General features: G+C 42.1%; 1 protein-coding gene and 1 long non-coding RNA gene across 2 annotated transcripts; both read left to right on the forward strand.

Moving 5' to 3' along the window:
• Window positions 1-4,146: 4,146 nt before the first annotated feature.
• On the forward strand, window positions 4,147-13,525 carry LOC132597603 (uncharacterized). Its single transcript, XR_009564591.1, has 3 exons — window positions 4,147-7,440; window positions 8,905-10,203; window positions 11,135-13,525. It is a non-coding gene; the product is annotated as an uncharacterized lncRNA (long non-coding RNA).
• A 110-nt stretch (window positions 13,526-13,635) lies between these two features.
• Window positions 13,636-17,782, forward strand: NEUROD1 (neuronal differentiation 1). The gene is made up of 2 exons (XM_030850504.2): window positions 13,636-13,860; window positions 15,405-17,782. The coding sequence occupies exon 2, from the start codon at window positions 15,416-15,418 to the stop codon at window positions 16,484-16,486; it is 1,071 nt and encodes a 356-aa protein (XP_030706364.1). The 5' UTR covers window positions 13,636-13,860; window positions 15,405-15,415; the 3' UTR covers window positions 16,487-17,782.
• Window positions 17,783-25,349: the final 7,567 nt, after the last annotated feature.

Genomic DNA, 25,349 nt, shown 5'->3' on the forward strand with positions numbered 1-25,349 from the left:
ATATTCCTGTGCTCCCATAATGGTCCATTGCAGCAGCCAGTCAGTGTGGTACTTCATTCCAGGTGACCACAGGTGATAGGTTATAATCAACTAATCCATGGCTGGGTGTCATGGATTACTGTCATCTCCTCCTTTAATAGCTTTAACACAATCATAGCTTTAAAAAAATCAACTGATCACTTATTTCCATTTTCTTCAGGTTCTGTTGCCCACAAACCCTTCTGGTACCAATTACCAAACAGAAAGGAGTTCTTAATTACAGACAGTATAATCAACTCTAGCTGGAATCTGTACAAATGGGTTTCATGATGGGTATAGACAACTCACAGAAATGTTAGGAGGCCTGAAGAAACAGACTCTGGCCTGAGATTCCAGGTGTGATATCAAAAACCATATCATAGAGGTAGGCTATTAAGAAAACTACTGCCTTTCTAGAGTCAGGAAATTGACAAATCAGAGAGTTATCCCCACATCTGCTGGCTTCAGTAGCTTGCACCAGAATTTTTGCCAGCCGAATTTTGCCCCTGTCTTCTGACTCCTCCTTGTAACTTGGTTCCAAATAAAAACCTAATGCATCTGATTAGCAAAACATGTACCACATCTAGGGCATATAGAAAACACTGTAAATTTATTCCTTTGTGGTAGATTTCCAGCCCTTTCCCTCTAGAAAAGCTTACCAGAAGGGAATGAGTTGGGTGCTGAGTAAAGCAATCCATAGTATCTGCTACAGGTAGAAAGTGCATTATGATTGTGCATGGCTGCCTAAAACAGTGTAGAATTGAGAGGCTCATCTTGCTGAAAAGGAAAGTGCACCCAGAACATGGTGGGCTGCAGCGTTTCCCCAAATATTTGCTATTCTTCATTCTTAATCCAATTGGTAGTCAGGTAATCTGAATAAAAGTGAAAGACTCCACCCCTTTCTGGATGTGTAATTGAGAACAAGTTACCGCCTCTCTTTCCTCATCTATAGAATGTCAATAATAAAGAAAATAATAATGCATATTCGTAGAGCTGTTTTGACGATTAAATGACAGAACATTCTATATTATTCAGCACAATCCCTAGCACATAAACACGGGTTTAATGCTTACTAGCAAGTGTAGTTACAGTCTTAAAATTCTTGAAACACTTACAAGTGTAGGATATTGATATCTCACTTGAACAGGTATTTTTTGGTTAATTACAACATCTAAATCCCTAAGCAACCTGGAGAAAATTGCATTTTTTCATAGTAGTATATCGTTTAGCTATTACTGCATGTCAAACCACCCCAAAATTTAGTGTGTCAAAGTAACATTTATTGTTTCTCATGTCTCTGTGGGTCAGCTGAATGCTTCTGCTGATCTGGGCTAGATTTGTCAGGACTCTCTTTTTTCATGGTCTTTGGTATAGCTCAGATCACAATGCTTCAAAATTAGTAGTTTCTAGGACTCTCCTGTGTATTAATGTTGATGGTTTAGTACAGTGGTTTGTAGATACTCATATAATAAAAAATAAATCAAAGAAGCCACAACTGTCAAACTCCAATTGTTAAAACTCATTTTAAAATATTTATAAACATAGGTTTATAATCTTCAAATAGAAAAATATTCATGTCACATATCTGGTTATTGTCAATGAAAGAATTCCATTCATTGCATTGAAAAAGAAATAAGATTATTTGTCAGTTCAATTATGAATGTAAAAAAAAAACCCAGTAAGTTCCCATAGCCTAGGTATTGTAAATAGACAAAACTTTTTCTAAACTTGTGGTTTATTCAAACACTCAAGAATAGCTAGAGAAGGTATACTTGAATTGAAGGAAGGCAAGCTTTTACTGACCAGATCAGCGGATAAGTGGGAAAAAGATTACAAGATGAGACATACACATATGTGTGTGGGGAGGCTAGTGGATAGAGGATATTACTGGGCCTATGTGTGTGCATGTAGAACTAAAGAATACTGGCATTTAATGTACCATATATTCCTGAAGACCACATTCAGTGTGCTTTCTGAAATAGACAACTTTTACAACATGGTTTCCATAAAACTGACAATGGTTTTCTTCATTTTTTTTGCATATCTATTGTAGATTTTTGGTTTCCAGTTACCATGAGGTTTTGATGTAGCAGTCTATATGTATAAGATATTGTTTTAAGTTGCTGGTCTCTTAATTTCCAATGTGTTTCCAGTATCCTGCATTTGTACTCTCCTCTTCTCATGATTGCTGGTTGTGATATCATTTTTGTGTGTGGATGATTTCCTACCTTTACCGGTGAGCTTTCCCATTCATAATTTTCTTGTTTCTAGTTGTGGCCTTTTCTTTTACACCTAGAGAACTTCTTTAGCACTTGTTGTAAAGGTGGTTTGGTGGTGCTGAATTCTCTTAGTTTTGCTTGCCTGTAGAGCTTTTGATTTCTCCATCAAATCTGAATGAGAACCTTGCTGGGTAGAGTATTCTTGGTTGTAGGTTTTTCCCTTTCATCATTTAAAAAATATCATGCCACTCCCTCCTGGCTTGCAGAGTTTCTGCTAAAAAAATCAGCTGATAACCTTATGGGATGCCCTTGTATGCCATTTGTTGCTTTTCCCTTGTTGCTTTTAATATTTTCTCTTTGTCTTTAATTTTTATCAATTTGATTAATATGTTTCTTGGCATGTTCCTCCTTGGGTTTTTCCTGTATGGGACTCTCTGTGCTTCCCGGACTTGAGTGAGTATTTCCTTTCCCATGTTAGTTTTTGGCTGTTATCTCTTCAAGTATTTTCTCAGGTCCTTTCTGTCTCTCTTCTCCTTGTGGGACCCCTATAATGCAAATGTTGATGCATTTAATGTTGTCCCAGAGGTCTCTTAGACTGTCGTTATTTCTTTTCATTCTTTTCTGTTTATTCTGTTCTGCAGCAGTGATTTCCACCATTCTATATTCCAGCTCAAGTATTCATTCTTCTGCCTCATTTAATCTGCTATTGATTCCTTCTAGTGCATTTTTCATTTCAGTTATTGTATTGTTCATCTCTGTTTGTTCTTTAAATCTTCTAGCTCTTTGTTAAGTATTTCTTGTATCTTCTCAGTCTATGCATCCGTTCTTTTTCTGAGATCTTGGGTCATCTTTACTATCATTACTCTGAATTCTTTTTTAGGTAGATTGCCTATCTCCACTTCACATAGTTGTTTTTCTGGGGTTTTATCTTGTTCCTTCATCTGGGAATATTTCTCTGCCATCTCATTTTGTCTAACTTTCTGTGTCTGTGATCTCTGTTTCTCAGGCTGCATGTTTGTAGTTCTTCTTGCTTCTGGTGTCTTCCCCCTGGTGGGTGAGGTTGGTCCAGGGGCTTGTGCAGGCTTTGTGGTGGGAGGGACTGGTGCCTGCCCACTGGTGAGTCTGGGTCTTGTCCTTCTGGTGGGCAGGGCCGTGTCAAGCGGTGTGTTTAGAGGCAGCTGTGCACTCAGGATGACTTTAGGCAGCCTCTCTGCTAATGGGTGGGGCTGTGTTCCCACTCTGTTGATTGTTTGGCCTGAGGTGTCCCAGCATTTGAGCCTGCAGGCTGTCAGGTGGGGCCAGGTCTCAGTGCCAAAATGGTGACCTCTGGGAGAGCTTACACTGTTGGATATTCCCTTGGACCTCCACCACCAGTGTCTTTGCCCCACAGTGAGCCACAGCCAACCCCTGCCTCCCCAGGAAACCCTCCAAGACCCACAGGGAGGTCTGGCTCAGGCTCCTATAGAGTCATTGCTTTTCCCTGGTAGATTGTGAAACCTTGTGCATGTCCTCCAAGAGTGGAGTCTCTCTTTCCTCCAGTCCTGTGGAGCTCCTGCACTCAAGCCCCGCTGGCCTTCAAAGCCAAATGCTCTGGGGGCTCCTCCTCCCAATGTCAGATCCCTAGGCTGGGGACCCTGATGTGGGGCTCAGAACTCTCACTCCTGTGGGGGAAGCTCTGTGATATAATTATTTTCCAGTTTGTGGGTCACCTACCCAGTCGGTGTGGGATTTTATTATATCGTGAAAGCGCCCCCCCTACCATCTTGTTGTGGCTTCATTTTGTCTTTGGATGTAGAATATCTTTTTTTGGCAGATTCCAGTCTTTCCTGTCAATAGTTTTTCAGCAGTCAGTTGTGATTGGTGTTTTTGTGAGCGGAGGTGAGCTCAAATCCTTCTACTCTGCCGTGTTGTCTCCTCTCTGACAATGACTTTCTTCAGAGAAGGAAAAGTAAACTTTATTTTTTTGCTTTTAATTTATGCAATTGATGCATCTACTTGTTTATTACCCAGATTTAAATGCATGTATTGTTGACAATTGGAATCTCCCCATGTTTAGAAGCTAAGAAGATCAGCAATAATTTTTTTTTCTTTTCCATTATGGCTTATTACAGGATATTGAATATAGGTCCCTGTGCTATACAAAAGGACTTTGTTGTTTATCCATTCTATAAATAATAGGTTACACCTTCTAGTCCCAAACTTCCAGTCCGTCCCTCCCCTGGCAATAATTTAATTATATTAATAAGAGATGCCAACCTTTCACTTTGCCCTCTCCCCATCTCCATGTGAAAATACACTCTTTTATAAGTGTTTAGGCAATGAATATGCCAAGGAATAAGTGCTGAGTTATAATTAAATATGACAGTTTTTCCAAATGAAAACAAAAATCTTCAATTCTTTATCAAAGGCTAATGTAGGATCATGCTCAATAAGGATTGCTTATTTTGAACTACATATGTCCAGAGCCAAAACAATTTGAACCATTCAAGAAGAATACACTTTAGTGTAATTCTTGAATAGTGAGCTTTTTATAAGAAAGCTTATTTCTATGATGTAGAATAATTTATCTGCATCATTTCCTCCAACCTGATTGCTTCTCATCAATTAAATTAGTCTACTGCAAAACTCGGAGGAATTTAACTTACTAAATTATTGGTTACTATTCTCCCATTCTTATTTCCAGAAAGACTCAGCAATTTATATTACAGTTGTATTTATTAATGTTATTTTTAGAGTAATTGAACTACTAAACATTGAGCTTAAAACAATTCCTTTGAAACAAAATTAAAGTGTGATTTTATAAAACATAATTTGTAAACAAATATTGGTCATATCCTTTTCCTGTACAACATAGTATAAAGGCTCAAGCTTTGGAGTCAAGTAGACCTGAGTTTGGGTTCCAGTTCCGCCATTAATTAGCTAGATGACATTGGGCATATTACCTGACCTGCATAAGCCTAATTTCCCTCAACTGTCAAATGAGAATTATCATAGGTGTTAACTCAGTGCACCTGGAATGTCTTAAGTGCTCAATAAATGTGTGCTATTGTTCTAGTACCTGCTTTGCAAAGTAGACAATACTTTTAGATTGTAGTTATTTTATGGGTTAACAAGTCCTTGTTGATTTAAATTAAATTCCTGTTACTCCTGAGGAAATCAATAACATTCATCCAAGGTTTTAAAGAATCATGTCTTTTTGATGGCCTTTGGGTAATTTGTGTGAAACTAGGCTATAATTTCAGTCTTTCTAAATATCTTGAACTATGTTTTCTAACTTTGTTCATCTCCTCTGTAACCAGCCTAATCCAAGCACCACCTTCTCTTGTTAGGAAAACTGCAACAACCTTCCTTTACCCAACTCATCCACTCTGCAATCAGATTCCTATACTGTGGTTAAAACAATCTTCTAAAAGTACAAATCTTACTCATGTCTTGTTCGCACTCCTCCCAACAGCTGAAAGCTCCTCAGTGGGAAGCAGGTTCTGGATCCTGTCTTCCTTCTTGTTACCTCATCTCTTACCATTATCCTCCTTCTTCTTAGTGCTACGCTGGATGTTTCCAGGTTCTTAAACTTCCCACACTTTTCTTGCTCAGAGCTTTTACATATATTCTTCCCATTGCCTGGAAGACTCTCACCCAGGTCAGCCCCATTCACTGGGTAACACCCTTCTCATTACCTTAGAACTCCACTTCCTTGGGAGTCCTCCCACCTCAGTCTTTGCCAGGTTCCTTTGTCCTCAGCTTTTACGGATTGGTGGGGTTTGTTTTCCTTTCCTGTACTTATCTCACGTCAGATGGGTGTATACTCACTTGTGAGTGAATCTTATTAAAGTCTCTTTCTTTCACTAGATAGAAAGTTTTGAGAAAGCAGAGACCAATGTCTGTTTCTATTTACCCCTGTATGACTGGTACTAGCAGCACAGTGCCTGGCACACAGTAGCCCTCAATATAGATTTGATGAATACATTTATTACTCAATGAAGCAGGCAGTTTCTGAAAGGAAGGGAATGAGGAGACAAGCTCTCCGATAATAAACAGAAGCAACTTTAGAACCTTTGCTCATGCCCGGCCCTGGCTCTCTACATAGCCTCTACACCCCAGCATTGTGGACCAATGTGAAAAGTATAGGATTGTTTTCCCATCAGAGATGATGAATCTTGTCCATGTCAAGCCATATGAAGTGGGATTCAGGAGTGAATTCAAAGGAGAAAAAAGGTATATTTGAGTTACTAGAGGGCTGTTTTAAATTATATCTGCTCTCCTGACGTTTTTTTTTTAGTCCCTTAAAAAAAGTTATTCACATCTAAGATAAATGAAGATCACAAAATGCAGACCTTTTCTTTCACCAACAAAGCATCAAAAGGTTCAGTAAATGATGGTTAGAGAGAGAGTCTCCCTAGAGGCTGCACCCTCCTCAGCCCCGACCACATATTCTGCTGCCTCAGGACGCGTCATGACGGTAGGCAGAGAGACTGCAACCTGCAAAGCACAGCTGCAGCAGAGCATGTTGCCCCAGCCTCCATCCAGAATACACCTCCCTTAGCCTTTATTCATCTCTGAATGCCAGCATTAAGCATTCATTCCTTTTTCTTTGTGCCCCGTGACTTTGCAAGCCCTCCAGGTAGGGACATCAGATTAATCATTTCTCTCTTAAGTTCTTAAGAGGCATGAACTTATGGATATTTTTCAGCAGTAGGCATGGACTAGGAAAGAGCATAAAAGTGCCAAGAACACCTGAGGGGACTTGGAAAGGTATCACCAATGGCAAGAAAACAAGGGAATGTAAAGGGTTGGTGGGGAGCACAGAAGACACCTGGGTCTAATTTGTAATCTTGGCAATATTGACTGTAATCTGCCTCAACAAATTAAACAGTTTTCAAGGAACAGAAAAGAAGTTGTGTAGAAGCTCACATAGTTACCAATGAGGAGTGGAGAATTTGTCTCATAACAGGCAACTCTGTGTGTCTGACCTCACAGCTTCTTACCATATGCTAGGATTGCAGGGGTGGCCAATTCCCTTCGAGAAGGCTCTTGGCATTCATACCTGTCCCCCTGATGCTTTTCTGGTCCCTCTTTTTCTTCCTGAACTAGCTTGCCTGCCTAGGGAGAAGATGAGTCAATGAGGATGAGTGATGAAAGAGTCTCAGACTATCAGGCCATCTCACAAAGGAGCAAACACCTCACAGGAGGAAAATAGACTGAGGTATTTATCCATAACCTGGGAAGTTGTTTTTAAAATCTGGTCCCATTATGAGTAGATCCTCTGTTACAACATCATTGTCTGCAAAATGTCTAGAGTTTAGGCACATTTGTGTTTAACTGTTTATTTGTTTATTTATTATTAGAGCCTAACCTCATAATCAGATTGTCCTATTTGGGCCCCAAAAGTGGCTTGTCACTGAGTGAAAGTAATTTCCCATGGCAGGTGCTCCCAGCAGGTGGCTGCGCATGGTACCTGCATCAGAAAGGTAGATTTAGTTAGAGATTTTATTTTAATATGAAATCCGTATTGCAGCCTGAGCCTCTACTGGGTGATGTGCCAAAATTCATGTCTGCAGCATGATTTATTATGTGAAAATACCACAGAACTAATCAGTGGAGTTACTAATTAATACAAATCTGCATTTTTTGCATAAGCAATTAGTGCAAGGAGAGAGCAGTGAAAGAGGAAGTTCAACTCCTTTAATCTCAGTGCCTACTCAAGTGGAAAGACCCACCAGGGCCAAACTCTGAGATCTACATTTGGAATTTTCCCCCTTTGATTAGTTAAAGACAGAAAAGGTCAAATTATCGATATATAATTCATGTGAAAATGCATTTGTTAAAGAGGAAAGAAAACATTTTATTTTAAAAGGATGAGCCTCTGGTGGTAAATTTTTGAATTAAAAATAATTATATTTTCCATTTCAGCAAAGTCTGAATAATATTTAATAAGGATTCCTATTGCTGATAATATTTGAAAATTACATCAATAATTGGGGGAGGTGTATAGTGTATATTTCTAAGATGTTTAAATTACCAAAGGTGCTTGCTCTTCTCTGTGGGACTTTTTCCGGTATTTTGGATGTCATGTGTAGTAATGCCATATTCTAAATCTGGTATGATTTAGATAATTCTGTGGCTCGCCAAATCTGAGCAAAAAATGCCATTTAACTTTGGTTGGTTTATTTTCCCATTAATGTAACAGAAGTTGTTTATAATATGAAACAACTGGAGAGTTGACAGGATGACGGTGATGGAAAGAGACTTCTATTACCAATAAAATGTATGCTCAATAAAACAAAAGCAAAATCACTTTTACATATTTTATTTTCTGTGGACAACAAATAAGAGTTCATTTTGGTTTTGATGCTGTGTGCTAAATAAGTGCAAATATTAGAACAATGACTACCTTTCTGAAAGTTATTCAATATATGATTTCTTTGTTTCAGACTCGCTAGCTCAAATTATAATTTAAGCTTTCCCCCACCCCTAAACCTGGATATCTAGTTTTCCAGGAAACCTATTCTGAAAAGAAGGTGGCTAATTAAATGCAGATTAACAGGGCTGTTTGATTAAAAGTTCGGGATGTGGTAGTCAGTGGTGTTGTGAAAGAAGGCGAACAGGAAAAACCGAAAGGCACTGGAAGGGGAGTCGTTTTGCTGAACCTTAATACTGCAAATTCCAGGGCCCAGGCAGTAGGAATTGTCCACGGTGCTGATACCTTGAGGAAGCCATTTCTCCTGCAAGCGGCCTGGGGCTCTAAACCTGGAACTTGCCCGATCTTCTCCCCCAACCCACTGCAGCAGCCATTGTTCAGGAGAAGCTCAAGTGCCGTCGGTGTGTCTCCGCTCTCCACACAAGCAGCAACAACAGCTACCGGGGATTTTTGTTGGCCTGTTGATTTTTGTTAAGGCAAATGTTGGCAAACACCGGGCGTTTGTCAGTTACCACGCGCGCTGCCGTCCCCTTCAGACCGCATGCTGTTTCTCAAGCCAACTGAAACAGGTGTGAGCCCTCTGTTTACCCTCCTCACCTGAGAGCAGGAACTCCCACAAACACATACTCACTCATGCACACTCACACCCCACACACCTACGCTCACATAAATTACACACACATCCACACTCACTGACACAAATTATACATTCACGTACTAACAGTCACACGCGTTCATAGAGCTCATACATTCATACACAGTCTTTCATACATGTGTATACTCACAGATTCACACACACTTGTACACTTAAGCACACTCACACAGTCACACACATAGCTCATGTCCAAGCTATGAGGCCTTGAACAATCGTGTCAGTGACCCGCGCCTGCCAATGCTTGGAGCTGCGTTGATTTTGCGTTGTTGTTATGAGTGTTGGATGGGATAGTTTAAGGAAAGCCCCTCACTTCTGACCCGGAATCAAAGATGAAGTCCCTCGAGGTCTGTAGGCGCCGTGAGGGGAGCCACCCACTCCCCGGAGGGATTAGGAGCTCGTAAATAATAAATAAAAGAGCCCAGGCAGGCCGAGTTGGGGAAGCCCGGTGCTAAATCACTCCCCAAATCACAGCCGCGTCGTGCTCCATCCAATAGCTCTAAGCGATTTGTGGGGTTGGGGGTTGGAATCAATTTTTTTTCCGTTCTCGCAGGTGCAATATGAATCAATTAGCTTAATTAAGATTATGCCGCAAGCCCAGGAGATTTGGGGAGGACGGGTTTTGCACTCGGGGCGACGGCGAGGCATTTTAATAGCTTGTCTCTTGCTCCCGGCTCTCCCCCGCCGCCCGCCTGTCGAGCCCGGGCAGCTCCAGCCTCTGGCCAGGATCCGGGCGCCCAGTGGCCTCCCTGGAGGCGTGGGCGCAAACTCCGCGCTGAGCCCGCGGTCTGGGCAGAACCCGCAACCTCCCCCTGCGGCCTCCCACGGGCTTCTGAACTACCCGGCCTATGAGGAACGTGTGGCTTCCAGTCCTCCCGCGGACCCAGCACGCTACGGTCTGGCTCGCCCCTCAGCCCCCACCACCTCCCGCCCCTCGAACATGCCCAGGCGGGGATACCCCTCTCCCGGGAGGGGTGGAGAGAGGACGCGGGCGCCGCTCGAGGTCGGTGGGGCCGCCCTGGCCATACTTAATTCTTTCACTGAACGCAGACCTCCCTTTGCAAGAGCGAGCATCTGTTTCCCCGAGAAACAGGTCACCGCCGGGGACGCCGGCCCGGCCCCAGCTCTTTATCTTAGCCCTGTGAATGCGTCGCACCACCCACCCTCCCCCGCCAGCTACACGCTTCCCACCCCCTAAGTCCCGGCCTCACGCCTCCCTCCCCCCCGTCGTCTCCCCGCCACCGGCGGTGCCACACGCCTCTTCCCCCTCCCCCCCTCCCCGCCCAGGCCACACTCCCCTCTCCCCACCCCGGGCCACTCGCCTCCTGCCGACCCCCTTCCCGCCGGCGCTCTGGCAGCCGCTGTAACGGCCGGGACCGCCCGGCCTGCGCCGCGCGCTCGAAGCGGGGACCCGGGGGGCGACAGATTTGGGGCATTGCTCGAGGGCAGTGAGTCATGAAAGCGGCTTTTGTTGCCCGCGCGTGCGGTTCGCGTGCCGCGCAGCAGCCTGCGGCGCCCAGTGGGGACCGGAGCCGGAGAAGGTGTACCGCTAAAGGGCGGTGGGGACAGAGGGAGAGGGAGAGAATTTAGGGAATCGGGAGGGGGAAAGTGTGCAACCGTCGAAACAAAGTCCAGAGAAGGAGAAGAAAATAAGGCGGCCGGGTGGTGCCGTGGCGACCATCCGCGGTACTGAGCCCCGCCGTGCCGGCAGTCCATCCACTCCCGGCGTTTCAGCTGCCACCGTCCTCTGGCCCCAATTCCTCGCCCCCTTCCCCTCCCAACAAAAAGCATCTCAATCCAGGCCTAATCTGGACTCTTCCCTTCCAGGTCTGACTACCGGGCTGCAGCCTCCCGGGAGGCCCGCGGGCAGTCTCAGCAACGATGGCGCTGGAGGTAGACACTGCCGGCGCACAGGCGGGTCGCCACCTGAGCGCTGAGGGCCCGGAAGCTCACTGAGAGCCAGGGTGAGACCGAACCTCGCTAGGTCTCTGGAACAACCCGGAGTGGTCTTTTCTTTGTACAGATCCCCAGGCCTGGGCCAACGATGAGCAGAGGGATTAGGGTGAATTTATCAGGAGGAGAAGGCGGGAACGAGTGTAGTAATTCCCGCACTATGTGCATTAGAATCTCGGCTGGCGAACCCCCCGCGTTTCCTTTCCTTCCCCGCCCAAGAACATCTGGCTCCACCAAGAATCTCCTGTATTCCACAGGGTGTCGCAAACTGGGGAAGTTTGCGCTTCCGGGGGTGGGGGGGAATCCCCTAGGCCACCCCAGGCCTTCGGGGCAGCTGGAACCCTCTTCCACCCGGCCCCCAACATCTCCTCTGAAGCTCCCCTAAGACTGAGAAATGAGAGCCAGGGCACAAGTTCTACATCCCCGTGGGCACGGTGGGCTAGGCCGTAGGGGCAGCTGCCGGAAGAGTGGCAGCACTTGGTCCACGCGCCGCGTGTCCTGGGACTTCCGAGTTGTGGACCGGCCTCTGCCGGCTGTTACTCTGATGCCCCTCGAGTTTTAACCCTTCATTTAAGATATATACTGTACAGGGGTAAATACTGAGACTAGGCTCCTGGGTGAATCCTTTGATCCTCTTCTGTGATGTTTGTACACCGACGAGTGAACTCAAAAACCAAAACTCTGTACAGTTCTGCCCTGGAAACTCAGCACGGTTCACGCCACACTTTGGGCAACGGGTCGGGTCTCACACCCCTTTATTCCTCTTTCAGATTTGCACTGGACCGGGAAGCCTACATTGCAGCCTTCTAGACACCAGCTATCACGTTAGGATTCTCTTCCCCTCTCGTTCCGTATCCCCCCTCTGGTTTCCAGATGCACCGCTCACCCCTGACACTGTTTTCAAACTCAAGGGGCTTTTAGAGCAATTCTAGTTGTTCAACGCTTTCATTGTAAGGGGACACGGGTCGGGGAGGGGATAAGGGGTTAGTTAATGGAAGATTAGAGGCGAATCTGGTGGAGAAAAGGGGGCAGGGAAGCAATAGAGCCAACTTTAAAAAGTGTTATCATTCTGGAACATGCCTTGGTGGGAACGAGTGAATGATCACCATTTAAACACAAATATGGCTCTTTCAGCGTTAGTCAGGAAGCTCTGTGGTTTTTGCTTGACCTGCAAGGTGGAGGTCACATCAGAGTCTTTGAGGTCTGGAGAAGTTGTGGCCATCAGCCCTTCCCAGAGTTGTGCTAATGACCTTTCTAGGAAGAGGAGTGAAGAAGACCCCTTTAGCACAGGCCCTTTGCGCCCTCCCTTTAAGGCTTGTCTCAACCAAGTTTCCATTTACAGGTCTGAAAGTGGAAACTAAGGGGGGCAAGGCAGCCTGTGTTAGGGAACCAGGGTAAGGGCACGCTTTACATCGATCCAATGGCCTTGGTTAAAAGGCAGAATCCGAGCTTCAGAGAAGTCCTCTAGGTTTCATGCAAGAGAGCTCCGGAGGCCAAAGAAGCCAAGGACTAGCGCGCTCTGAGGACAAGGACCACAGGCCAGAGGGGTACGGACATAGTGAGGAGTCTCCAGGGATATGGGTAGCTGAGGGTCAGGATACGCCGGGTTCCACGTAACGGTGAAGTAGAATGACAGGTACGAAATTTTCTACACTGTTGGGGCCGGGCGTGGGGGATCCAGTTAAAGAGGTTAGGAACTACTTTCACGCTTGCGTTTACAGATGAAGCCGTCTTTTTTACGTATAATAAATAGTGTATGTTAGCTTAAGGGGCTGATGGAGATTGGGAGAAGCCACCCTTTGGCGCCAATGAGCAAAGTGTCTACCAAGGGGGAGAAACCAAGAGATGGATACCGCAGAGAGGGCAGGGAGTGCCCGGGAAGCCAGTGCCTGGGCGAGGAATCCAAAGAAGTCTCTCGCTTCTGCCTCTTTCACCTGTGCCCTACTTACCGCGCCAGCGCCGGCCACTAAGTCTGATCTAAACCCAGTCAGTGTTAGCTTTCCCGCTCCCTTCTCTCAAACTCCTTCCCCTTTCCCCCTTCCCCCCCGCGCCCCTTCTCCCCTTGTGCCGCCTGAAAGGGTTAATCTCTCCTGCGGGTAAAAACAGGTCCGCGGAGTCTCTAACTGGCGACAGATGGGCCACTTTCTTCTGGCCACAAAGGGGCCGGAATGGAGCGCTCCGCGGCATACAAATGGGCAGGTCACGTGGTTCCCGGCTCTTGGCTGGACTGGGAGGACCATATGGCGCATGCCGGGGAGGAAGGAGATGGGGCGGGGGTAGGGGTGGGGGAGTGGGGAGCTGGGTCGGAGGGGGGTGGGAGAGGAGCAAGGCTGAGGGGGAGGGGACGGGGGCGGGGGAGGAGGAGGAGGGCGGAAGGGAAGGGGGCGCAAAGCCCAGACGCGTGCGCAGACGCGGAGCGCAGGAACCTGCTCGCCGCTCTGCTCCTGGCCCCGCCCGCGCTCAGCATCACCAACTCGGCTATATAACCTGAGCGCCCGCGCCGCCTGGACACGAGGAATTCGCCCCACGCAGAAGGCACGGCGTCCGGAGGCCCCAGGGTTATGAGACCGTCACTGCTCAGGACTTACTAACAACTACAGGTAATTACAATCCTTTCATTTTTGCTGGGAATAAAAGCAGCAATTGAAGATGTACACATATTCTGTATGTGTGAGTTTGTGAGCGCGTATATGTGTTGAGACAGGCATTCCTTTCCATAATTGCAGGCGAGTACGCATACAGTTTGACTCGCATCACTCAAATACCCACTGCGGGCTTTCTAATTTAAAAAAATTGTTTTACTTTTTTTTTTAAGGGGGAAAATATAGGAGCGTCTTTGGATTTTTAAAAATATAACGCCCACTAACTGATTATTTGCTAGTGGTGATTTCAAAGTTCTGAAAGCAAGTAACTACTTAACTATTTCACTTCCTCCAGTAAGGGGGAAAAACCCCCACGTTACCAAGATTTATTTTGTGTACATGTATTTTATACACATTGGGAGTGCCAACTTATTTCTTCAGTGAATGAAAGGGGCATTGATACTTTGAATATACACACCCTGGAAAATAAACCGAGTTGAGAGGTAGTTTAATTGAGAGGGGGAAAAAATGTGGAGAAAGGGAGAGAGACCCACTCCTGCTACCTGTTACTGTTCCAGAGTCGGCCAAGTCCCCAGCAGCCACTGCAGGTGCCAGAAATTCAGTTGTCTCACTAAAGGCTTTTTATTTTCCTTATTAGAAGCGGCAACTTCGCCATTGCCAATCGCTGACCATTATAATTACTCAATCTTTTAAAGGAAGGTTTGAGGCGAACTTTGAAAAGCCCCAATAAAGAGCGGGCGGCCCTTTCAATGGGCTGTTTATTAGAGAGGAGCCTTCCGCACCTGATCCCCGGCGCGTGGAAGAGCGCTCTGCGCCGCGCCCCCAGCCCTGGCCCTCTAGTAAGCGCTTTTATACAAGGTGGAAATTCAGCAGAGGGCCAGCGGGGTGGGAGGCGAGAAAATAAAGGCAAGGGTGGGATGGAAAACCCCTGCCCACTTTTGTTTCCAAATGTTTCGTTGATGGTGAAATAATTTGGTGGAAAATACTTTTCCTCCGCATGCATTTGCTTTTCAATCCCCATTCAGTATAATCTTCTTAAAAATCACTGCCAGTGTTAGTAAATTACGTAATGGCTCTTCAACTTTAATCGCTGAGTACCCAGAGGCCAGAACAGAGATGGAAACAATTGCAATTTTCAAACTCGTCATTTTTGTGGAGTTGTAAGCGACTCTGAACACATGCAAATAAACATGAAGTCGCCAAAATGTACACTCCTTTTCACACACATTATCCTACCGGGTAATCACCATAAACACACTTAAATTAATCACAAGGAAACATACACCGGAAGTGTACGTATAACACATACTGTCTCCCCTCCTCCCAGCCCTGTCCAGCCTCCTTCGTACCAGCAGGGCACACACAGGCCACTATAAAACTACGTTTAACTTTTCCTCAGGGGCATCCATTTTGTAATCAGCTGATAATTCTCTTCACATGCATTTCTACAGGGTTAGTGGATAGAAGCTGAGGGCATATGTAGTTTTTGAATGTAGCGTTTTTCTCCTTTTCTGTTTTCCCCTCTCCCCTGTTGAATGTAGGAAACCTAAACATGACCAAATCGTACAGCGAGAGTGGGCTGATGGGAGAGCCTCAGCCGCAGGGTCCTCCGAGCTGGACAGACGAATGTCTTAGTTCTCAGGACGAGGAGCACGAGACAGACAAAAAGGAGGACGACCTCGAAGCCATGAACGCGGAAGAGGACTCACTGAGGAACGGGGGAGAGGAGGAGGAAGAAGAGGAGGATCTGGAAGAGGAGGAAGAAGAGGAAGAGGAGGACGATGATCAAAAGCCTAAGAGACGCGGCCCCAAAAAGAAGAAGATGACCAAGGCGCGCCTGGAGCGTTTTAAGCTGAGACGCATGAAAGCTAACGCCCGGGAGCGGAACCGCATGCATGGGCTGAACGCGGCGCTGGACAACCTGCGCAAGGTAGTGCCCTGCTACTCCAAGACACAGAAGCTGTCCAAAATCGAGACACTGCGCTTGGCCAAAAACTATATCTGGGCTCTGTCGGAGATTCTGCGTTCCGGCAAAAGCCCTGACCTGGTCTCCTTTGTACAGACGCTCTGCAAGGGCTTATCCCAGCCCACCACCAACCTGGTTGCCGGCTGCCTGCAGCTCAATCCTCGGACTTTTCTGCCTGAGCAGAACCAGGACATGCCTCCGCACCTGCCGACTGCCAGCGCTTCTTTCCCGGTGCACCCCTACTCCTACCAGTCTCCGGGGCTGCCAAGCCCGCCCTACGGCACCATGGACAGCTCCCATGTCTTCCATGTCAAGCCGCCGCCGCATGCCTACAGCGCAGCGCTCGAGCCCTTCTTTGAGAGCCCTCTGACTGATTGCACCAGCCCTTCCTTTGACGGACCCCTCAGTCCGCCGCTCAGCATCAATGGCAACTTCTCTTTCAAACACGAACCGTCCGCCGAGTTTGAGAAAAATTATGCCTTTACCATGCACTATCCTGCAGCGACCCTGGCAGGGGCCCAAAGCCACGGATCAATCTTCTCGGGCGCCGCTGCCCCTCGCTGTGACATCCCTATAGACAATATTATGTCCTTCGATAGCCATTCACATCATGAGCGAGTCATGAGTGCCCAGCTCAATGCCATCTTTCACGATTAGAGGCACGTCAGTTTCACCGTCCCTGGGAAACGAACCCACTGTGCTTACAGTGACTGTCGTGTTTACAAAAGGCAGCCCTTTGGGTACTACTGCTGCAAAGTGCAAATACTCCAAGCTTCAAGTGATATATGTATTTATTGTCGTTACTGCCTTTGGTAGAAACAGGGGATCAAAGTTCCTGTTCACTTTATGTATTATTTTCTATAGCTCTTCTATTTTAAAAAAAATACAGTAAAGTTAAAAAAATGCACCACAAATTTGGTGCAGCTGTATTCAGAGCATATTAATTATCTGATCGGGATAACAAAATCACAAGCAATAATTAGGATCTATGCAATTTTTAAACTAGTAATGGGCCAATTAAAATATATATAAATATATATTTTTCAACCAGCATTTTACTACTTGTTACCTTTCCCATGCTGAATTATTTTGTTGTGATTTTGTACAGAATTTTTAATGACTTTTTATAATGTGGATTTCCTATTTTAAAACCATGCAGCTTCATCAATTTTTATACATATCAGAAAAGTAGAATTATATCTAATTTATACAAAATAATTTAACTAATTTAAACCAGCAGAAAAGTGCTTAGAAAGTTATTGTGTTGCCTTAGCACTTCTTTCTTCTCTAATTGTTAAAAATAATTGCACAATTTGAGCAATTCATTTCACTTTAAAGTCTTTCCCTCTCCTTAAAATGATAACCAGATCCATAATTCTTGAGGATGAATAAAAACAAGAGATGTATTCCCTATCAAAACATATCAATTCAATACATTACTTGCACAAGCTTGTATATACATATTATAAACAAATGCCAACATACCCTTCTTTAAATCAAAAGCTGCTTGACTATCACATACAATTTGCACTGTTTCTTTTTAGTCTTTTACTCCTTCACATTCCATGATTTTACAGAGAATCTGAAGCTATTGATGTTTCCAGAAAATATAAATGCATGATTTTATACATAGTCACACAAATGGTGGTTTGTCATATATTCATGTAATGAATCTGAGCCTAAATCTAATCAGGTTGTTGATGTTGGGATTTTATATCTATTGTAGTCAATTAGTACAGTAGCTTAAATAAATTCAAACCATTTAATTCATAATTAGAACAATAGCTATTGCATGTAAAATGCAGTCCAGAATAAGTGCTGTTTGAGATGTGATACTGGTACCACTGGAATCGATCTGTACTGTAATCTTGTTTGTAATCCTGTATATTATGGTGTAATGCACAATTTAGAAAACACTCATCCGGTTGCAATAAAATAGTATTGAAAATCTGAGCAATTGTTGCATTTCTTCTTAGAGTGTTTTTTTTTTAAGTATAAATAATTCCTAAGCAGGATAGTTGCTTTACTTGCTGAGTTTAAAACAAATACTAAATTCTATTTGTAGAATAAAATAAAAGAGAAAAGTTTACTTTAGCACAAACTGTCTAGTCTGTTTATCTTGCTTAGGGAGTCACCAGCTCTTTGTACATAATGAAAGGACCACACTGGTATTTCATTACTTGGAATATGGGGCTGGGGTGGAGTAAGGGTTGTGGAGAGACAAACAGTTGTATTTTTGTTTGGTTTTGGTTTTGGTTTGCATTCCTTTAAATGATTATGTTATCTGTTTTCTTCTATTTTTTTCAAAAGATGGATTTAGTTAATTATTAACAAGCAAGACACAAGTAACCTAGCTTTGTCTACATATTTTTAAAACATATTAAAATTTTTTTCACCATTTTCTTCGTGCTTTGTTATCTGTACCTTTTCCTGAACTGAAATGTTCTCTATTGCAAAGCGGTCCTATCCCAAAGAGAAAGTGATATATCTTTAGAATATGCCAGGGAGAAATGATTTAATTAAAAGAATCGAAGGGGCTTCCCTTGTGGCGCAGTGGTTGAGAGTCCGCCTGCCAGTGCAGGGGACATGGGTTTGTGCCCCGGTCCGGGAAGATCCCATATGCCACGGAGCGGCTGGGCCCGTGGGCCATGGCTGCTGAGCCTGCGTGTCCGGAGCCTGTGCTCCGCAACGGGAGAGGCCACAACAGTGAGAGGCCCGCGTACCAAAAAAATAAATTAAAAAAAATAAAATAAAAGAATCGAAGAAGTGACATTTTATCATTGTAATATAAATGTGATTTCAGTAATTCTTTCAGGAAAAAATAGTAATGAACTACTTGTACTCAAGACATACTATTTGTACTATGATATGTTTCTGGAAGGTGTAATTGTTTCCTCACCCCCTTTGGAGTATTCTGTTGTTTCATAAACAGAACTCACTGGAAAAACTTAGAGATGATTCTGTCCATTGGTAAGGCCACTAAAAAAGTTTGGCATTTCTCTCCCTCTGGATGTATTGACTAACAGGAACAATTTCTAGGGAATAACATTTTGGCACTTGTGCCCTGGCTCTACTGTGGTGCTCTGATTACTGTCATTAGTAACTCCATTGTTCTTCCTCTGATTCGGATGCCACATTGGATGACTACCTCCCTTCCCAAGCTTGTTCCTTTAATCTCCTTCTCATTGGTGATTTAGGGGTTCCAGAAAGCTGACCTCATTTAGCAAGCTGCTCCAGAAAAACGTGAGTAATCTAATGGACAGGAACAATTAGCCATACTAATAACATTGCCAATGGGGCTATGTCAAGCTGTGACAGTAGCAGTAAGGAATATTTCAACGTTAAAAAAATGTTTGAGTGCAATTTAAAATATATCATTTTAGCATGTTTTCCATCAGCCTTCATCACATGGCAGAAATACTTTTAAGTTAGTCCCAGCTTTATCCAAAATGCAATCATCTCATTCCAAGTGAAACAGAGTTGTTATTTTGGAATCAAGCTGTTGCTTCCTATATCCAAGATTGCTTTCACTGTTCTTTCTTTAAGAGACATAATACTGATATGATATCTGAACACTGCCAACCTTCCAGCCTAGGAGACCATGAAGTGAACATTCAGATCTGGTGTGATCTATTCAGCAGCTCAATTTCACCTGTAATTAAAATTGGACATCTTCATGCAAACTAAAAACTATTGCTATAGTGAACAGAAGAAATGAGAGGATGACATTTTAAGAAATTCAGCTTTTAAAACAGCAAGCAGGGAAATCTAATTGTGGATTTTTTTCATAAGGTAGGAATGAAGACTGCAAGTTAGTTTTGATTCCCCCCCCCCATTTTGCATGTATAACTTCATTCTAAACATAAAGATTCTTTCAGTCAGTCAAGGAGTAACTCACATGCCACCATCTTTTATTCAAAGGCAGGCACAGATGTTCCTTCTGCAGGGGAGGTTTTAATTTATGAAAATGATATTGTTTATGCATGAATGAACTGAATGCACTCTGCATAACACACAGCGCTTCCATCTGATCAGAGAAATACCACAGAACCAGTGCCAATGTCAGAAACATATTCTACAAATTTACTCACTTAAATGTTTAATGAATATTTGGAAGGCATTTTCAAACCACAAGAAACCTTTTCAATTATCTTTTTCTTTTCTTTTGGAATTGCTAGCCAAGAGACTCTTACAGTTTTCATAGTTGGCCAATGCCTATATCTAGCTAATAAGAAAAGAAAATGTTTTACTAAGTGAAACGCCACCAAAAAGAAGAAACATCAGCAACTATAGCTTCATTGGGAAAAATATTTCTTTAAGTGTTTCATATTGCGCTTACAAGTAATATTTAGGGTTCTGTGTGTTCCCTCATCTTGAATAATTGCTATCGCTATCAAATAAGATGTTTAGATCTACTTATTTAACGTGAAAATGCTCTGATGAGTTATCTCCAGAATACCCTGGTGTTTAAAATCAGTAGACAATTTCATAGTTGGAGATGAAATATTTAAATATTTTAACTGGTGCATAATTCCTTTTGAATAGAACACTGCATAACTTAAATTTCATTTACATCATCAATGACAAATACAGTATGATCTATCTACTTTTAATCCTAAAAAAGACAATTAAATGTAAATTAAAATAGAGGATTATAATATCTTGAGGGTTCTACTAACTTTAGGTTTATAGTATGTTATAGTAAAATAACATTTGAAATGAATTATAAGTGTTCTAATTTATTGATCTTAAAAAATCTCTGTTTTCACATTTGAAAGTCTATAATTCTTACAAAATTAATGCATTTCTGAAAGAAGCTAGCAATTACTAAAATGATACATGGATCATTAGCTAACAGTTTGAACCAAGCTGTTTTTTTTCTATAATTAAATAAGAGATATAAAGTGAAAATATCTATTAAACAATTAATAAAACTAGGTTTCAAAACATAGGCTGATTTCATCCTAACGGGAATTGCATAATAGCAGAGCTATTTCTTAAACGACACTAAAATCTCCTCTCTTTTCCTTTTCCACTGCCATCACTTATTTCCTGAAAACCACCTAAATAAAATCTTTAATTCCAGGGTCTGATAAAGAATAAAAGAGCCAATGCAACATCTTGTGGAACACCAGGACTGAGAACTCTTGTTGTTACCACGCACAGAGGCGTTCTGGCGTCAGATGCACAGTGATTTGTACGGTGGCATAATCACTGGCTCCTGGCCAGGCATTATGTTACAGAGGATACTATTGTCAAGAACCATTCAACTAGAAATCTGCACTGTATACACTCAGAAGTTGAGATCATCTGCCTTCCTATGTCAGGAAGAATTCTGTGCTGCCAATTGACTCATGGACTCTCTTCACACACACTAACACTTGGTTCAATGGCTCTGATGGAATTAGCTGTGTAACCAAACTAGTGGCATCAACAAGGCAAGGCCACAGTCTCTGGGGACTTGTGTTTAAATTGCTAACCTTAACATATCTTAAAATGCAGAGTATTATGTCAATCCTGGACTAAATCTTAAGATGCATTAAATGTGCATTTGGCCATCTAAACATTATTGTGCTATTTGCCCGGCTAACTTAGAGGTAGATGGATAGTGACAGTAACCATATTTATGGATCCCCAGGTATGGACTAATCCAGAGGGATGGATTGTGAAATGACATCTAGAGATGAGAGAATAAGTTTAACCTGACATACTTGAGGTAACTTGGTAACTTCTTTGCTGTTAACAAGATTAAAACAAACCCTGCTTTATGCTTTGATGTCATAAGGACAGACAGCCACAAGGAAGGCTTCACACACTTATTAGGTTAGTGCTAAGTTTTTTTCATTCATTCCCACATTCTATCATCAAAGCAGCCCTGTGCCTTATTTTACAGATGGAGAAACTTCAGGAAGCTGGGATACCTAGATACTTCATTATTGGTTTCCTTTCTTTATTCAGGTTCTAATTCAAAAGCAACTTTCCTCAAGATTTTCCTGATTCCGATCTAAAGTAGCAACCACCTTAAACCTCACCAAAATCATTATTATATGTTCCCTCCTGTTGTTCAGAGCATTTATCTATCTAATGTTATCTTGCTTATTTATTTGTTTTGTTTATTTTTAAATTATCTACCTCCCTCAGTAGAATGTGGGCTTCACAAGAACAGGAACCTTATCTATTTTGTTTGTTGCTGTTTCTCTGGTGCTTAGAAGACCTACAGGTCCTCAATAAATATGGATATCCTAATGGAGTCCAATCACACTAATCTGATACCAAAGCCTGTTCCTTAACCACTATGCTACAAGTCAAGTATGGAGAATGGAGAGGGCCACAAATGATTCTCAGCCCAGCGAATGTTATAAGCATTAATTCTATAAAAAGGCAACAGTTGAAATTAATTTCCTGTGACACCATGGTACCAAACTCCCCTCCTCGCACTTCTGAGCATCAGTAATCATGTGTTACCAGTCATCTTTTCTTTTTATTGATATCAATTGATTAAATATAATTTGGAATTGGAATAAAAGAAGAACTAAAATGTTATAGGCTCTTTCCAGACCATGCCATTTTTTTTTACACTCATTAAGAACTCAGAGCATGCTACCTTTTCCCTTTCTGTTCATCATTCTTTCAGCAATAGTTCTGGTTTTATTGTTTATGTTATGTAAAATTGTACCAAATTTCCTTATCATCCTTGAGGAGTTGAGATTACAGCAGATCAGAATCTAATCCATCATGACTACGTACTCCAGCAATAAGTTTGAGAATTTGAGTAGCATTTGACAAATTAAAAGGTAAAAATAGGCTACATATAGCTAGATGATGGCAATGAAATAGAAATCCACAATGTGAAAGAGAGTACTTGATAGTCACAATAGTTGTTAAATTCATCTTCCTCCAACACATCAAATAGAATAGAAATGTGGTAAGTTTACAGGGAATATGATCTTCCTTGTCAATACAGCACAAATAAAGAAGAAAATAGAGTTACTATTTTTAGTGACATCAGGTATTCACTTTGGCCCTACACATGAATTATTAGGAGAGCTGTTTAGGGAATAGAAACATTGGAAGAATCAATATTCTTGGAAGGTGATTTAGTGTAAAATCACTGAAAACTGAAGAATAACTAGTGTTCTTTAAAGTTATCATATTTATATACAGAATGTGTTACTGGTTGAGATAAATGTTGCTGAATTACCTAACTATAATATCTACTTCAAAATGTTCATTGTATAAACTTAGCACATCAATAAGATTTCTTTAATGTTCTCTCTGAATGATGTCAGTTATGGTGTCCATGAAAGGATATGACCATGATTAAGAGAACTGTTAATTCCTTACCCCCAGTGCCACTAATGATTGCAGTGCTTGTCTACTCATAGCAGGGAATTATAGATTTATAATCTGCGGTGGGTTGCAAGTGTGTGGCCATGAAATGTTCCTATCCAAGAACTGAGCAGAAAAAGTAGTAGAATTCTCAAAAGGAGACTTGCGATAATCTCACTTGTCATTGCTAGATAACTGAATAATATTTATTTCAGCCAATGATTAAGTATACAATGAACAGTAGTAAGAAATGCATGTAAATTATAACTAGAATCTAAGTAGGGATATTTATTAAATTTTTTTTTCTGAAAGGATTTCTTAGTTAACACAGGGCAAGCCTACTTATTTAGATATTTTTAAATCCCAACATATGATTTTTGGGTAAAGAAACTCTATTTTAATGTTTTTTGACTCTGATTAGCATATAAAAAATGTTAAGTAAAGATATTTTGCTTCCCAAAATTTCATCTTTGTTTAATTAACTAACAACGCATTTATCTTACTTAAAATATATTTTCAAGGAAAATATATATATATGCTGTACTGAGTTCAATAGTGCCTTCCCCCCACTCCCCAAAATTCATGTCCAGTCAGAACCTCAGAATGTGATCCTACCTGGAATAGTGTCCAAATAATATATCTTAAGATGTAAGATGTAAATTAAGATGAGGTCATACGGGATTAGAGTTGTCCTTATAAGGAGAGGACAGAACATGCAGACGTGCAGACAACACAAGGGGAGAATAAAGATGTATGCAGAGATTAGAGTGACAGGTCTATATGCCAAGGGACTGTAAGAATTGCCAGCAACCACCAGAATCTATGAAAAAGGCACAGAACAGATTTTCCCTCTGAGACCCCAAGAGGGAACCAACTCTGCAGACACCTTGATTTTGGACTTCTGGTCTCCAGAACTGTGAACAATACATTTCTGTTGTTTTAAGCCACCCTGTTTGTGATTTGTTATGGCGGTCCTCGGAAACTAATACATAAGTTGAAAATGAATAGATATGTTAAATACACGTAAATATAAAAGTGTTCATTTTAAAACTTATAAAAATATTACCATGAAGTTTTAGTGACATAATGTTGTATATAACTGCTAGCATATTTTAGTTAGTACCAGGTTTGATATTTAAACAAGCTGACAAATTATAGCTATTTAATAGGCATCTGAATTATGTAAAATTTTATTGGTTTTTATTCTTGTGAATTAACTTAAACTGACATCCAGATTTAGTGAAGTGTGAATAGACACAGCCGATAAACTAAGGGTGATTTTGTTTAAAAGCCTTATTATAGAATTCATAAAAAGCATAGGCTATAGACTGTTATTAATTCTTCATGTGAATATGCCATATTTATTCTCTATGTGGCGTAATATGTATACTAATAAATAGACCTCTGAAAAAACAAACATAGCATTTTCCTTGGTTTCACAAACATGCATTCAACACACAATTTTATGACGTGTAAAATTACGTAATTAAAAAAATGATTGTGATCCAAGTGAATGTAAGTACCATGACTTCTAAAAGCTCTGTCTCTTCTAGGTTATATAGGGCCTTGAGCCAGGACTCTTTCTGTGAACCTAAAACCCAGGGGCTAAGATGCCAACCTGAGTTATATAGGGCTATACATCTCATTATTTGACTGTTTTGACTGCTCAAAATACCAGTTTGTGATTGTTTCTTCTGAAGATATTTAATCAGAAGTTTTAGTTTACATAGATTTGGGACACTATCTTGTTTTTAAATTTTCTTCTTTTTGTTTTTGAACAGTTGGTACTTGTGTTTCTTATGCTTATTCTCGTTTTAGTTTCCTGCTTACCGTTACTCATGTGGACATCAGTAAGAAATAAACTTTTATTGTTTTAAGTCACCGAGTTTTATCAAACCACATCATAACTCTGTCTCTGCTGACTGATAAAGATGTTACCTTATTAAGATAAAATGACATGCAAGAAGAGTTTACTGTGACTGGAAACGAGAGACTTCCCTGGTTTATGTGGGACGTAGCAACAGAGATATGGGCTCCTCTTCTGACAAACATGGTATGTGGATTAGAGGTCTGGAATGTGGCAGCCATTTGGCTATTGGGAAGAGAGGAGAGTGGAGTAGAAGGATACATGTCAAGCAGAGAGTGATACACTATAGAAGGCAGAGTGGGGAAGGGGAGAGGAACTGGTTCT

This window comes from Globicephala melas, chromosome 7 (assembly GCF_963455315.2).
Source record: "Globicephala melas chromosome 7, mGloMel1.2, whole genome shotgun sequence".
NCBI classification, from domain to species: Eukaryota; Metazoa; Chordata; class Mammalia; order Artiodactyla; family Delphinidae; genus Globicephala; species Globicephala melas.